Source organism: Montipora foliosa, chromosome 10 (genome assembly GCF_036669935.1).
Source record: "Montipora foliosa isolate CH-2021 chromosome 10, ASM3666993v2, whole genome shotgun sequence".
In the NCBI taxonomy this organism is placed as follows: domain Eukaryota; kingdom Metazoa; phylum Cnidaria; class Anthozoa; order Scleractinia; family Acroporidae; genus Montipora; species Montipora foliosa.
Genome location: NC_090878.1, coordinates 23,211,124 through 23,223,296, shown reverse-complemented (window position 1 = coordinate 23,223,296; position 12,173 = coordinate 23,211,124). Strand labels below are relative to the sequence as shown.

Genomic DNA, 12,173 nt, shown 5'->3' with positions numbered 1-12,173 from the left:
TGACCCTATAGACAACCGCCGATTCGACGAGTGCCAAAGAGATAAAGGCAAATGATACAACGACGAAGAGTTCAGCTGCTTTCAAATAGCTGACTTTTGGCATTTCTTGGTTGCTATACTGGAGCAGAAAGATCTCTGCCAACACTGTTGCTGTTCCCACGCTGGCACGGCCAGCTATATCCCTGCCGTTCATCCAGAACTGGATCCACGAAGCACAAGTGCAAGTTAAGCATGGTAAATAAAAACCGAGGATGTAATGTTGAAGACGTCGCCTTATTCGGAATTCAGCAACAGCTGCTGTGTGAGTTCCTGTAGATACAAGTGGGCGTCTGAATTAAGGAACGCAAATTTAATTTTAAAATTTGGTTTCCTGTTTAAGTGGTGTTATTAAAGGGCGTTTCGAAGGCACAAAGTCATAGAAAGGAATGATAGTGATGACGAGGATGGTCGGATGAAGGCGATGACAAAAAACAATTATAGTGGAATGGTGATTTTAATGATGATGATCATTGTGCTTGTGATGATGACGTCACTCCTTTCCCCGTATGATTGTGAAGACGATTTCGAAAACGACGACGATGATGATGAGAACCAACCTCGTTCCCACGGTCTCTCTTCTCTGCCTCCATTGTCGTTCAGAGAAGAGACACCCTGGGAACGAAGTTGGATGACGAGAACGACGAAGATGAAGATGAGGATGATCATGTGCTGAGGTTTTGTCACACGTGACAAGGTTTGATGGTTACGTGTTGTATTTCCATCATGATGTGTCGAGGTCTCCTTTTGACGTGCTGTGTTTACAATCACATAAAAGGAGAAACTCGACGTCATAAAAGAACCTCACCTCATAAAATGTATGTCAAAAGAAGACTTTAACACATCATTATGGAAACACAACGCGCACGGTTCAAACCTCGTCACACCATGATGGAAACACAAACATAATCATCAAAACTCGTCATACAATAACAAAACCTCACCACACAATGACAAAACAACGCCACAAAACAAAACCTCCAAGACCACAATAGTAAAAACTACATAAGAAAGTTATGGCTTTTCATATATGTGACCATTAATTTAACACTTTTGCTACCTAGATTAAGTAGCTTTTGATGGCTCATCGCCGGCTCGTTATCAAAGCTTAAATGTTTAAAATTGGAGGTTTAATTAAGTTTAACAAGTTCTTTTAAGTTTTGTAAGTTTGTAAATAGCATGATGTCCTCTCTGGGCAAACTCGGATGTTAATGAAGCAAACTGTAACAATGACGTCAGCAAAGATTTCCTTATTCGTGTGCAAAGAATTTCTTTAGGCTTTTTTAAATAAAACAAAAGCATGGACCGATGATCACATTAACAAAAAAAACGTTACACGTAATGCATTGATCTATGCGCAAGCATGATCTAAGGAGATCAACTCCGCTCTCAACAAATTTTGAATGCGCTTAGATCTTCTATGTGAAAGCGCTGTGTAGATTGCCTGCACCTGTTATGAATGACGTTGGCTTCAAAAAGAGATTCTCTTTATCCACATAAAATTCCGTCATATCCTTTTCCCTTAGTGAGACGCTTGACCATCCATACTTCACTTGAGTGTCATCATAGCTGTCTGCAAGATGTAAGGGAAAAGTGACCGTCGCACTTAGCCGGACAATTTAAGCAATTGTCTCTAATTACAGACATAAAAAATTCACGTGGCTCCAACGCATTTAGAACGGTTTTCAATTAAGTGTCGAAAGCAATAAGCGAATTGCATTGGTTTTGCAGATTGGTTCAAAGTTCTCGCGCCACTTTTTCAACCAATCAGAAGTGAAACCAAAACCAATCGTGGCTTGCGTGGGCACATTTTCCCGCACTTTGTGTCGGCTACGTGTAATTACTTCGAATTTTGATTGGTTTAATGGATCGTCTTCGTCCTTTTTGATTGGCCAAAGTAATTACTTTGGTTTTGGTTTTACGACACTCGATTGAAACTCGCTCTAAAAACATACATTTATTTTATTCATCGAATCCTTTCACAGGAACACATGAGCCCAACAAATTGACCTGCTCCCAATTGTGTGGCTTTATAAACATAGCTTAGTTTGTAGAGCATTGCACCAGCGTCGCAGAGTTTGTGTGTTCGAATCCCTTTGGAGCTACCTGAAGTTTTTAGGTCACTGTAAGAGACAATTGCTTAAATTGTCCAGCTTTATGGTAGAGTCACTTCTTCCTTACGTCTATAACTCGCACTTCGAAAAAATATATTTCTTTTATGTCTTAGCAAGATGTTACATTAAGTTTACATTAAAAGGAATTATTGAAAATCATTACGGCTTCTATACTTGGAGAGTGGTTTAAGTTTGACACAAATTACACGCATTTCTATACATACATCCAGCTATTTGCAGTATCAAGGTCTGAACATCCATAGGATATCGGTGAAAATCCATATGACTTGTCAAGGTGGCCTTGATCCTTAAGATAACGGAGAAAATAGCAGTGAACGTACCCTTAAATGACCAGGTCGTCTGTAAAATAACTTTTTCTAGTGTCAGGATTTCAAAGAAAGAGCTCATACTGCAGACCAACAAATAGCGAACAGAAACATGCAACGAGGGTTCATTTCATTTAAGCGCAAAGTAAACTGATGGATACAACGGTTACCACTGGTCTCAACAAAAGGCTAGTCATAGAATTTATTGTTTGAAGTGAGACACAGCAAAAGCACGGCTGCTATCTTGTTGGGAACACCTTGAGACATCAGTGTAAGGGTTCAAAGAGAGAAAAAATTTCAATGTTTGCTCTCATGATATCGAAGGAAGTTCCGTATTCATCCATAACTTCACTTTCTATACGGAAGGTCTTAGCGCGAAAGTGGTCTCAGTGTTAGAAAGGTTGAAACCACAGGTTGCTCAACCTTGTTGGGCATGAGAGAGGGAGTCATTTTGATATGTATGGGAATATCAAGTTGTTTTCCTAAGAGATGATACAAGGGAATGCCGTGCAATACCAGAGGCCAATTCAAAGACCAGTATGACTTTGGAAGTTATCTCAAAGCTAAGTTTAATTTGTGACAAGGACACAATGTGAAGGAATATAATGCAACGGGACCTACCACTCAGAGAGAAAAATTGTTCCATCTCCAAAGAGGTAAGCCGTTCTTGTTTTGTCATCGACGTCATGTTTTCTTGAGTTTTCTATAAGAGTATCTGGATACCACATTTTGGCAAGTGTGTCACCCTTCAAACGAACAAACCATGATGCGTTGCCATAAGAAAGTCTGGGATCCTTCCAATTCTCTTTCAAAATTACCTCAACTTGGTATTCCTGCAAAAGTATTGCAAAAGGGAATGAAGTCAATGAAAGAGGCAAGTGCCCCAAAGGACTAGTGATGAGTAAGCGATTGAAAAAGAGGTAAATACAATTTCTTAAACAAGGTGAAGATCGTTTTCTGTTGAAATCTCTTTCTTTGGTAGCGAGCAGTTCAGTCACGTTGTTTTTTTCAACCGCACACTCTTCTTTTAAAATTTAAAAATCGTCAAGCTTACGTACTTCTAGTTTATGTCAACCTTCGGTTGTATTAGAGGACACAAATTTGTGGTGGCCAGAGTTCTTACTCTCAAAGCTCAATAATTGGCTTATCGTTAAAAAGGCACGGAACCTTAGGTTACCATGTTTTGATTCGAACTAAGCCTTCATTTAAACGAGATAGGCATAAACGTTTCATGCCTTATTTACGTGACACTGTTTGCTGTGATTTAAAGACAAAAAAACGTTTTTTGGTGCGCAAAGATCCACCAGCTTTGTTTAATTACTAACTGGATCTTTGCTCATTCATTACCATGTCCAAGATCCAACGAAATTGCCACATTCCAGTCAAAGGAAATCATAGAGGATACATGATTGACGTGAGAAAACACATTATACACGACTAAATTATATTTAAAGTAAACTAAAGTAAAGCAACCATATTTAACGTCGATATCTCGTAACAGTAATTCAACTGACAAACCTGAGGTCGACGGTGCGCTCATTTTACTTCCCCCTCACCATCAGTGCTCCGTTTTACGGGTATTTAAAGCTACTTAAGCTACACAGAACGGAAAGAAGTCGAAACAAGGATGCGAGATCCGGGAATCGAACTCAGGACCTCTTGCACCAAGGCCGCGCACTATCCGACTGTGCCATCCTTGAATTCGATATTAATTCGCTCGTGTTTCCAAGCTAATTAAGGGTCAGCTTTTAGTGAGCTACGATAACTTACCACTCAAACCAATCAAACCAGACGCACCTTGGGCCAAGTTGCGTCTGTTTTGATTGGTCTGAGTGGTGAGTGCTTTGAGGTAATTTATTTTACGGAACTCCGAGTCGAAAATTGATGAAGGGCTGTTATCCCTGAGAAAAATCAAAGGCAATACATAGCAATGCCGGTCTTCTCCACAGAAAAGAAGATATTAAGTCTTACCATTTGCTCCTCTTTGATGTCATGAAAAGAGTCAATCACAGCGTACAATGAAACCACCACTGGTTTTTCTATAGCATTAAGCATAAAGTGGTAATATTAACTTAAATTCCCCGTAACATGATGTTGTCCTTATTATAAAATCAAACTTCATAAGGTAGCTTTATTCCTTGTCTTTTGTCCTGCCGAGTTTGAGTTTACAGCTACCATATACTGTGAGCAAATCGAAGTGACACGAAGGTAGGTGAATTTGATTTCCACGAAAACGTGTTTGTTTACGGGTACTCGAATTACATGGTCTAATTCAAGTTTGTATTTTATCCGTAAAGCAAGCCCAAATAAGCCAAATCTTGGCATAATGAACGTAGAGTGATAAAGCTTTCTGTTAAATATAAACTTTTCCTGGCCTATTTTATTCTTTTACCTAAATTCATCCCTCAATATTTCGTTAGTACTTCTGCGTATTTGCCTATTCTCGGCCACCCTGCTGGCCCTCGACAACACTAAAAAGTGCTCATAGTTATGTATGGAGTTTTCTTGTTAAAACATTTGTAAAAGTAAAGCTGTAATGGGGTGGCATGTTCCGACAGTAGCTATAAATTAAAACTATGAGTTCTGACTTACCGGACCCCGTTTTGAAATACCCAACTCTTTTTTAGCCTCGCTTGCCAGTGTATTTACGAGAAAAACTAGGTGTGCAAAAAACTTCCATTTCTAACATGAAACAAAGCTCGTAAGGATACTTTGTGGTCGAAATATCAAACACAAGCCTTATTAGTGACTTGACAACAAAATTGGTGATAAAGCGTTGTTTATTCTGAGGAATCGAGCGCACTCTTTTCAGTGACCGAGAGCTGGGCTCGCTGGCCGATAACTGGGCCCACGAACGAAGCCTCTATTTTCGTTACTACTCGAGAGAAAACAGCGTTGAGCAGTCGATAGCTTTACATGTGTAAATTGAATGCTGAAGCTAGTTGTCTTTGAAATTTCAAGTCCTTACGGCTATTCCAAGGTAAGAAATACAAGTTTACGTTTTTTGTGGCCGTGAACTGGGCCCCATACTGTACATAGGGCAAAAGGAAAAAAACCCGGAAGACCATCTCTCAAAATTCCTGTTGAAATGCTAGAAGAACTCCGAGGACTGGGATTCACTTGGACAAGGATCATGCAGAGATGCCCGGAGTTCCGCGGTGGACAGTTCTCAGACGAGTAGCAGAGTATGGATTACAGAATAGGGGCTTTGACGGTTTTACCTGATGACCGACTCAACCGGATCAATCAAGATTACATATATAACCATGGGTTCAGCAATCGTAGTTTCAATTTGATATATTGAGGCTACTTTTGCGCGAAAGATTTTTAACGACGCAGGATAACCTTTATCTTGACAGAAGTAAATATTTTGTTTTGCCGGGATCAAGAAATGGTTGAGTAAATGAGATTTGCTTGCCTTTTCCAGACTCCTGCCAGAACTTATTTGAATGTTCGCATTGTATTAAAAGGTGTTCAATAGATTCGCTTTCTCTCGTAAAAAAATGTACATAGAAACGAAAGTGCGAGGCCGATTTTGTGGAAAAACTTATTCGTAGCTAAATACCTATGTAACACCTTAATCAATTGGTAAGCGAACTTTTTACGACGTTACGTAGAAGAAATTTGTATCACATAACTGTACTCCACCTGGTAGCCAATGACTAGATGAACATAATATAATATCGTTATACTAATACTATAAAGGAAGTGTAATTTTCTTTAATTACTCTAGCTATTTTTCCTATCTATATAAATTTCTACATTTTTACTTGTACATAATATACTTAGTTAAGAAAAACCCGTGTAATTTATTCTTTATACACAGCCTTTAATTTGTATTTAATTGTATTTTTGTAAGTAAATTCAAATCAATTAAAAATTAATAAAATAAAATAAAATAATAAAACTTTCAACGTGTAACAGCGGCTTTGAAAGAATGTCGGCTCTAAGAATAAACAAAAACAGCGCAAAAATAAATAAATAAATGACCATGGGACTACTTCTTACGGATTCAACGTCGAAGACGGTTGGCAAAGCTAGAGCGAACCCGAAAATAATGCGTTGAGATGAGGTGTAGGAAGTACCAGGTGCCTTGGCCAAACTTACTATGGCATCTTGATAGTCATTACTCATTGATTAGAAGCTGGTAATTGATGGTTGCTTTGACGGATTTTATAGAAGAATAATCTTTCTATCATTTAGTCCCACTAATAGAGCCGACACAGTTTCCGAGATTGTTTCTGAGTGCTGTTGAGAGTGACCGAGAGCTATGACCATCAAAAATTAGAGTGGATTATGGTATTGAGAATGTTCGGGTTTGTGATAAAATGGTGCAAGGTGGAGGTGAGGGAAGGGAGGGCTATATTGCAGGGCCATAAACATCCAACTAACGGATTGAACGACTATGGAGTGATGTTTCCGTTGTGTATCCCACTTGTTCTAATGCACGTTTTATGGCAGGGAATCATCTGGCATCTTTGACACTGATGATCCATCGCACCTTTTCACTTTACACTTAGTTTTTCTACCACGAATCAACCAAGCTAGCTCTTGATCAGTTCACTGATGCTTTCAATCACCACAATTTCAGAACAGAAAGAAATGCCATGTTGAATCATGATAACCCACTATCAAATGGTGAGCTAGATGAAGAGACCGCATACAATCTTAAATACTGCGGTGGCGATCCCGATTGCCCGACTCCATGGCACAGTGATAACAATGTTCTAGTTGAGGAAGTTGGCCTGAGCAAAAATGATACACTGCAATCATTTGTATTGGAGAGATTAGATCCCTTGAGAGAACTGTTTGGCTCTACTATTGGGACTGCCTGATAGAAAGATTATCCTTCTAGAAAATCCGTCTATGCAACCATAAATTACCAGCTTCCACCTAATCAATGAGTGATGTCCATCAAGATGCCAATGTGAGTTTGGCCTCCTGGTACTTCCTGCACTGTAAGGTAGTATCCCATCTCAACCGTTGTTTTCAGGCTCTAGCTTTGCCAACATTTCTCTGACTCTTCGACGTCATACCCTTTGACTTCAGGTAACCGGCAATTATGTTGCATTCAGAAGCACTCCCACGGTTATTTATGTAATCTTGATTGATCCGGTCGAGTCTTTCATCAGGTAAGTCGTCAAAGTCCCTCATATTCTCTAAACCATACTCTGCTACTCGTCTGTGAACTGTCCACCTCGGAACTCCGGGCACCTCTGCAATCCTTGTCCAAGTGAATCCCAGTCCTCGCAGTTCTTCTAGCATTTCCACAGGAATTTTGAGAGATAGTCTTCCAAGATTTTTTCCTTTTGCCCTATCTATCGTAACTGAATCCGCAGCCACAGTAGGTGGAGTGATAGTCCGGCGACGAAGCACACTAAGCACATCTACTAAGGCCTCTGCGATGGAATAGAAAATTTCCATGTCCCTCGTGTCAAGGTTGCAGCACTCTTTCATTGAACTATATAAACAGGCTAGTTGTTTGATCAAGAACTTCGGCCTGCGTTTCTGCAGCTCCTGTGTCAAAGTTCTTAAATATTATCTCGGTTCTATTCACAACTTCTCCTAGAAACGTGGGAAACTCAAACTCCTTTTCCCACTCTGCCGCCATCTTTTACTCTATAACTTGCACAGGTTACTCTGGTTCTATATGATGGCAACAATCATCCCAGGAAGATCGAACATATATTTTCGGATTGCATATAAACTTAAGGATTGGATTGAATCAATATTCATTTTATTGAATTCAATAGAAGATTGGTTTGAATCAATATATGCGGTATTGGAATGCATATAAAATTTAAAGGTTGGATTGAATCAATATACCCTACGGCATTGAATTTGCAAATAAACTTTAAGTACTGGGTGGAATCATAAGAAGTAAATTGAATTGAACCAACATTGGTAGCAATGATTGCATTGAATGCCTTTTATGACTTTAAATGAAACCTTTATTTAAAGGATTGAACATATATATCTAAGATTAGATTTAGCTAAAAACGGCTTGCCATAGACCAGCTTGCCAAAAAATTGCCATATGGAAGTAAGAAAAAAATTCAGTGTGAGTCTTTAATAAAAGGTTTACGGATGTGTCTGTGAACTAATAATGAAGATGCCTAAAACTAAGCTATGTAATTGAAATTCAGAATGAACAGCATTTTAATGTAAGGTGACATATTCATTTATTATTTACGCATCCATTCTATTGTTATTTCTTTTTCCCAACATCAGCCTCATTTATGAGATGTAAGACGTCATAGTAAACCCCTAGCTGCCCCCTCCCCCCTCACCCAGGGAATATAGGTGGGGATTGGGTTTCAATAGCCTGCATAAAGTGACTAATGCCCCACCATGTGGAGAAATATTTTGCAGGAAATAGCAGAAAATGCCCCACCCTCTGGGGGAACTGAAGATTTTCCTGATGGATTTGTCCTTAAAAAAATTCACGAGGCAGTAGAATGAAATTTTAACAATGCCAGTTTATTTTTAGGACAATATTAGTCATAACATTCCATTTTATAGATACCAATAACTAATGATCACAGTCTTTGCAGAACCAAGACCCAGCAGGCACAGTTTCTTCAGAAAGGCCAACACAGTTAGCATATCATCACCCCATATTCACCTCCACCGCATATGCAATAGCTATTTTGTTGGACTTCTATAGGAGTGGAAAAAATTACAAGGAAATTAAAAACTAATTAGCTTTAATAATCTAAAAGTAGGACAATTTCAACATAGGAGACACAAAGAAACTCGGGAATTAAACGATTTCGTGACTTTTCCATGACGTTAAGGTCTATTCCATAATCTGTAACTTGAGTAAATGTTTCATGTTTTGATGCCTTACAAGGTTGTTAAATTTGTAGTTTTGAATAACAATAAAACGGATTCCATAGATACCTGTTAACACCCGCGTCTGCCATCTTGAGTGATCGCATGTGGCGAAAATGTACCCAGAAGTCCTTGCAGGAACGATGGCCGCCATCTTGGGTTAGAACGAATACCCTACTAATGTTCCACATCCCTTTGCTCAAGAGTGACAATATGCGCGAATATCCTACATACTGGGGACTCAGAGAGCTGTCAATATGGAGATAAAGCCCCACTAAAGCCCCACGTGTCCCGGGTTGGGGGGTGGGTTCGGGGTTTACTTTGACTGGTGCATAAAAATATGTGAAGATTGAAGTCCACTTCATTTGCTCGTTATTAATATATTTATTTTAACAGCTTCCTGCCTTGATTAGCATTGCTTTTTGTAGAATGGCTGATAAATGTGTACAGATTGTTCGTGTAAATAAATTAATGCTGTCGTTGTTTAAGAAGAGAAAAACAATTTCTTCCTTACCCCTATAGTGAGGTCTCACACGCTTGTCGTATCCTTCGAATATTGTGTCAAGTATATGTGTTTTGTTAGGTGCCTCAATTCTTCCACAGAAACGACATCCCACCACATCTGCATGGTTTGAACTAGAAGAGTCAAATCTGAATTATTTCCACCATTTTGTGTCAAAGTCCCATAAGTAAGGATTTCAAGCCACGTCTGTCACTTAATATAACGATAAAAATGGATGACATTTACTAGATTTATATTAGAAAAGGATCATCCTTCCCGACGGATCATCCGTCAAGACGAATAATCTGTATAGTGTGAAGACAGGACGAACTACGAGACGATCTATTGGTGTGTCTTATAGTTCAACCGGTATTTATGCCAGACGAATTTCCGAGAAAGCACGACGAAAAGGCTTGGGTACCAGTCAAGTCAATATTGGCTACAAATTTCAAACTGGCGGCAACAGTTTACTGCAAACAACTGCTTCCTTCAAATATATGGTTGGTTAAAACATAGTTTATAGATGAAGGCTGGTTATGAAACGAGACAAGTTTCTTTGTTTCATGTTTTTGTTCGCTTTTTTGGCCTTGACCCTGCACAAAACCCGACAAAAACACACTTTTTTCGGCAGGATAACCAATCAAAAGCTTCGACTAATTTATTCGAAATTAACTTGCGAACCAAAAACAAAAGATTGTGCAGGGTCACGGTCGGTTCAACATCTAATTGCGACTGTATTGTTCCTGCTTTTGAAATTCCCAGGGTTTCATAACCATTCCCCTATATTAACTATGGTTAAAAAAGAGGAAAAGTACTCGTGCTACACGTGCAGCACGTATTTCCGTGCACTTCTTTGCCGTACACCACAAAGCAACAACTTGAAATCTCCAAATTTTAGGTTTTGGCAACATCGTGAGCATATAACAATAAACGACTCATTTTCTATTTCTACTTCAAAACCGTTCGCACTACATTTAGTTAAAGGATAGTTCGCACGTATTTTACAACCTGAAAAAGAGGGAATAATGGCAAATTTTTTGAAGTGACGTTTTCGTTGCCGTAGCCGTCGTCTTTGCTTAAATTCACTATTGACTTATGCCAGAATGGTCAAAGTCGACAATTTCAGTCTAAGGATTTCGTCCAATTTCCCTTTTGCTCTGCTTAAGTAGCTTTCACTGCTGAGAAAGGACCCCACAAGCTTCACAGCTTTAATACTAGTTCTTATCGTTTCCAAATGAAGGCAATCTAGGTAAATTTGGAAATAATTTTTAAATACATACCTTTTGTTATCTAATTCTTCACAAGTGGCAGTAAGAATCGATTTCTGTAACAAAGAAAACAATAGAACAGCCATGAACGTTTCAGTGCACAATCTTTGGCTACGCCCCGCTAGCGAAAAGTGTTTCATTTGTAAGTCCATTTACAATGTAGTGATTTAATACTGCAAGGTGACGCCAGCAGAGATTAGACTGTCTCCCCTTCCTGTCCTCGTGTTTAGCATAATAAATTATCTAGGAAGTTGTTATGGATATTACAATTTGGAGACGCATTCCTTTTCATCTAATCTTGCTTGAGCGTATTGATATGGTCGAATTCTCCACCAGAAAATGAGATACAAAACATGAAAATGATCCGCTATAAATTATGGAAGCTCATTTGACTATCTTAGTTTGTCAAAAACCGCATCATCAAAGCAAAAAAAAAAAATCCTTTTTGTCCCGAAACAAAGGCGGGTTCGCCAAGTCACTGGGGCCAGCCGAATAAAGAGCTGAGAAATGGCCTTTGTATTTTGGAAAGTGCAGCACAGAAACATTGCTCGAATGATAAACGATTGACCCTTAAGAAAAAATTGATTCATGATATTCAAAGTGAAAATTCACTTACGACATTAACGTTAAGCCACGCAATATCTTGCTTAGAATCCCATTATGCGACTCCGTTCACCATTTGAATCGATCCCGTATCCCACTTGAAGGTCTTTCGTTTGTCTTCTTTACGTGGTAAATACTCCCACAGTGTTAACTTTACAACTGCAACATGTGTTTTTCTATTTTGCAGTATCATTTTACCACAATTTGACGACTACGATTATGCTGTTCCCAGTGGCTTCGATAATTCAGTTGGCACGAGAAATTATGTACTTTTCGGCTTATCCAATAGCAATGAGGTTGCCTTATATGGACTGATTAAAAATGTTAAAATATCCGATAACAACGAGATATGAACTCCACGAAAAGACATAATTTCAAGCAGGAGACTTCGTGCTGCACATGCAGTGCATTTTACATTTTGGAACATTTCTCAAGTTCCCGTCATTCTGGATAGCTACGGCAACAACAACACCACAAACCAAGGATATCA

The 12,173-nt window shown here is 38.9% G+C and overlaps 1 protein-coding gene across 1 annotated transcript in view; it reads right to left on the bottom strand.

Annotated features, from left to right (window-relative positions):
- LOC137973866 (gamma-aminobutyric acid receptor subunit pi-like) overlaps nt 1–11,229 on the bottom strand; it is a 30,112-nt gene extending 18,883 nt beyond the window's left edge. Inside the window, exons 1-6 of the mRNA XM_068820759.1 lie at nt 11,093–11,229; nt 9,825–9,946; nt 4,448–4,515; nt 3,098–3,309; nt 2,375–2,457; nt 1,487–1,609 (exon numbers count right to left, since the gene is read on the bottom strand). Coding sequence (XP_068676860.1) covers nt 1,487–1,609; nt 2,375–2,457; nt 3,098–3,309; nt 4,448–4,515; nt 9,825–9,946; nt 11,093–11,220 — 736 coding nt within the window. The 5' untranslated portion in view covers nt 11,221–11,229. The remainder of the gene's footprint in view (nt 1–1,486; nt 1,610–2,374; nt 2,458–3,097; nt 3,310–4,447; nt 4,516–9,824; nt 9,947–11,092) is intronic.
- Between the last annotated feature and the right edge of the window lie 944 nt (nt 11,230–12,173).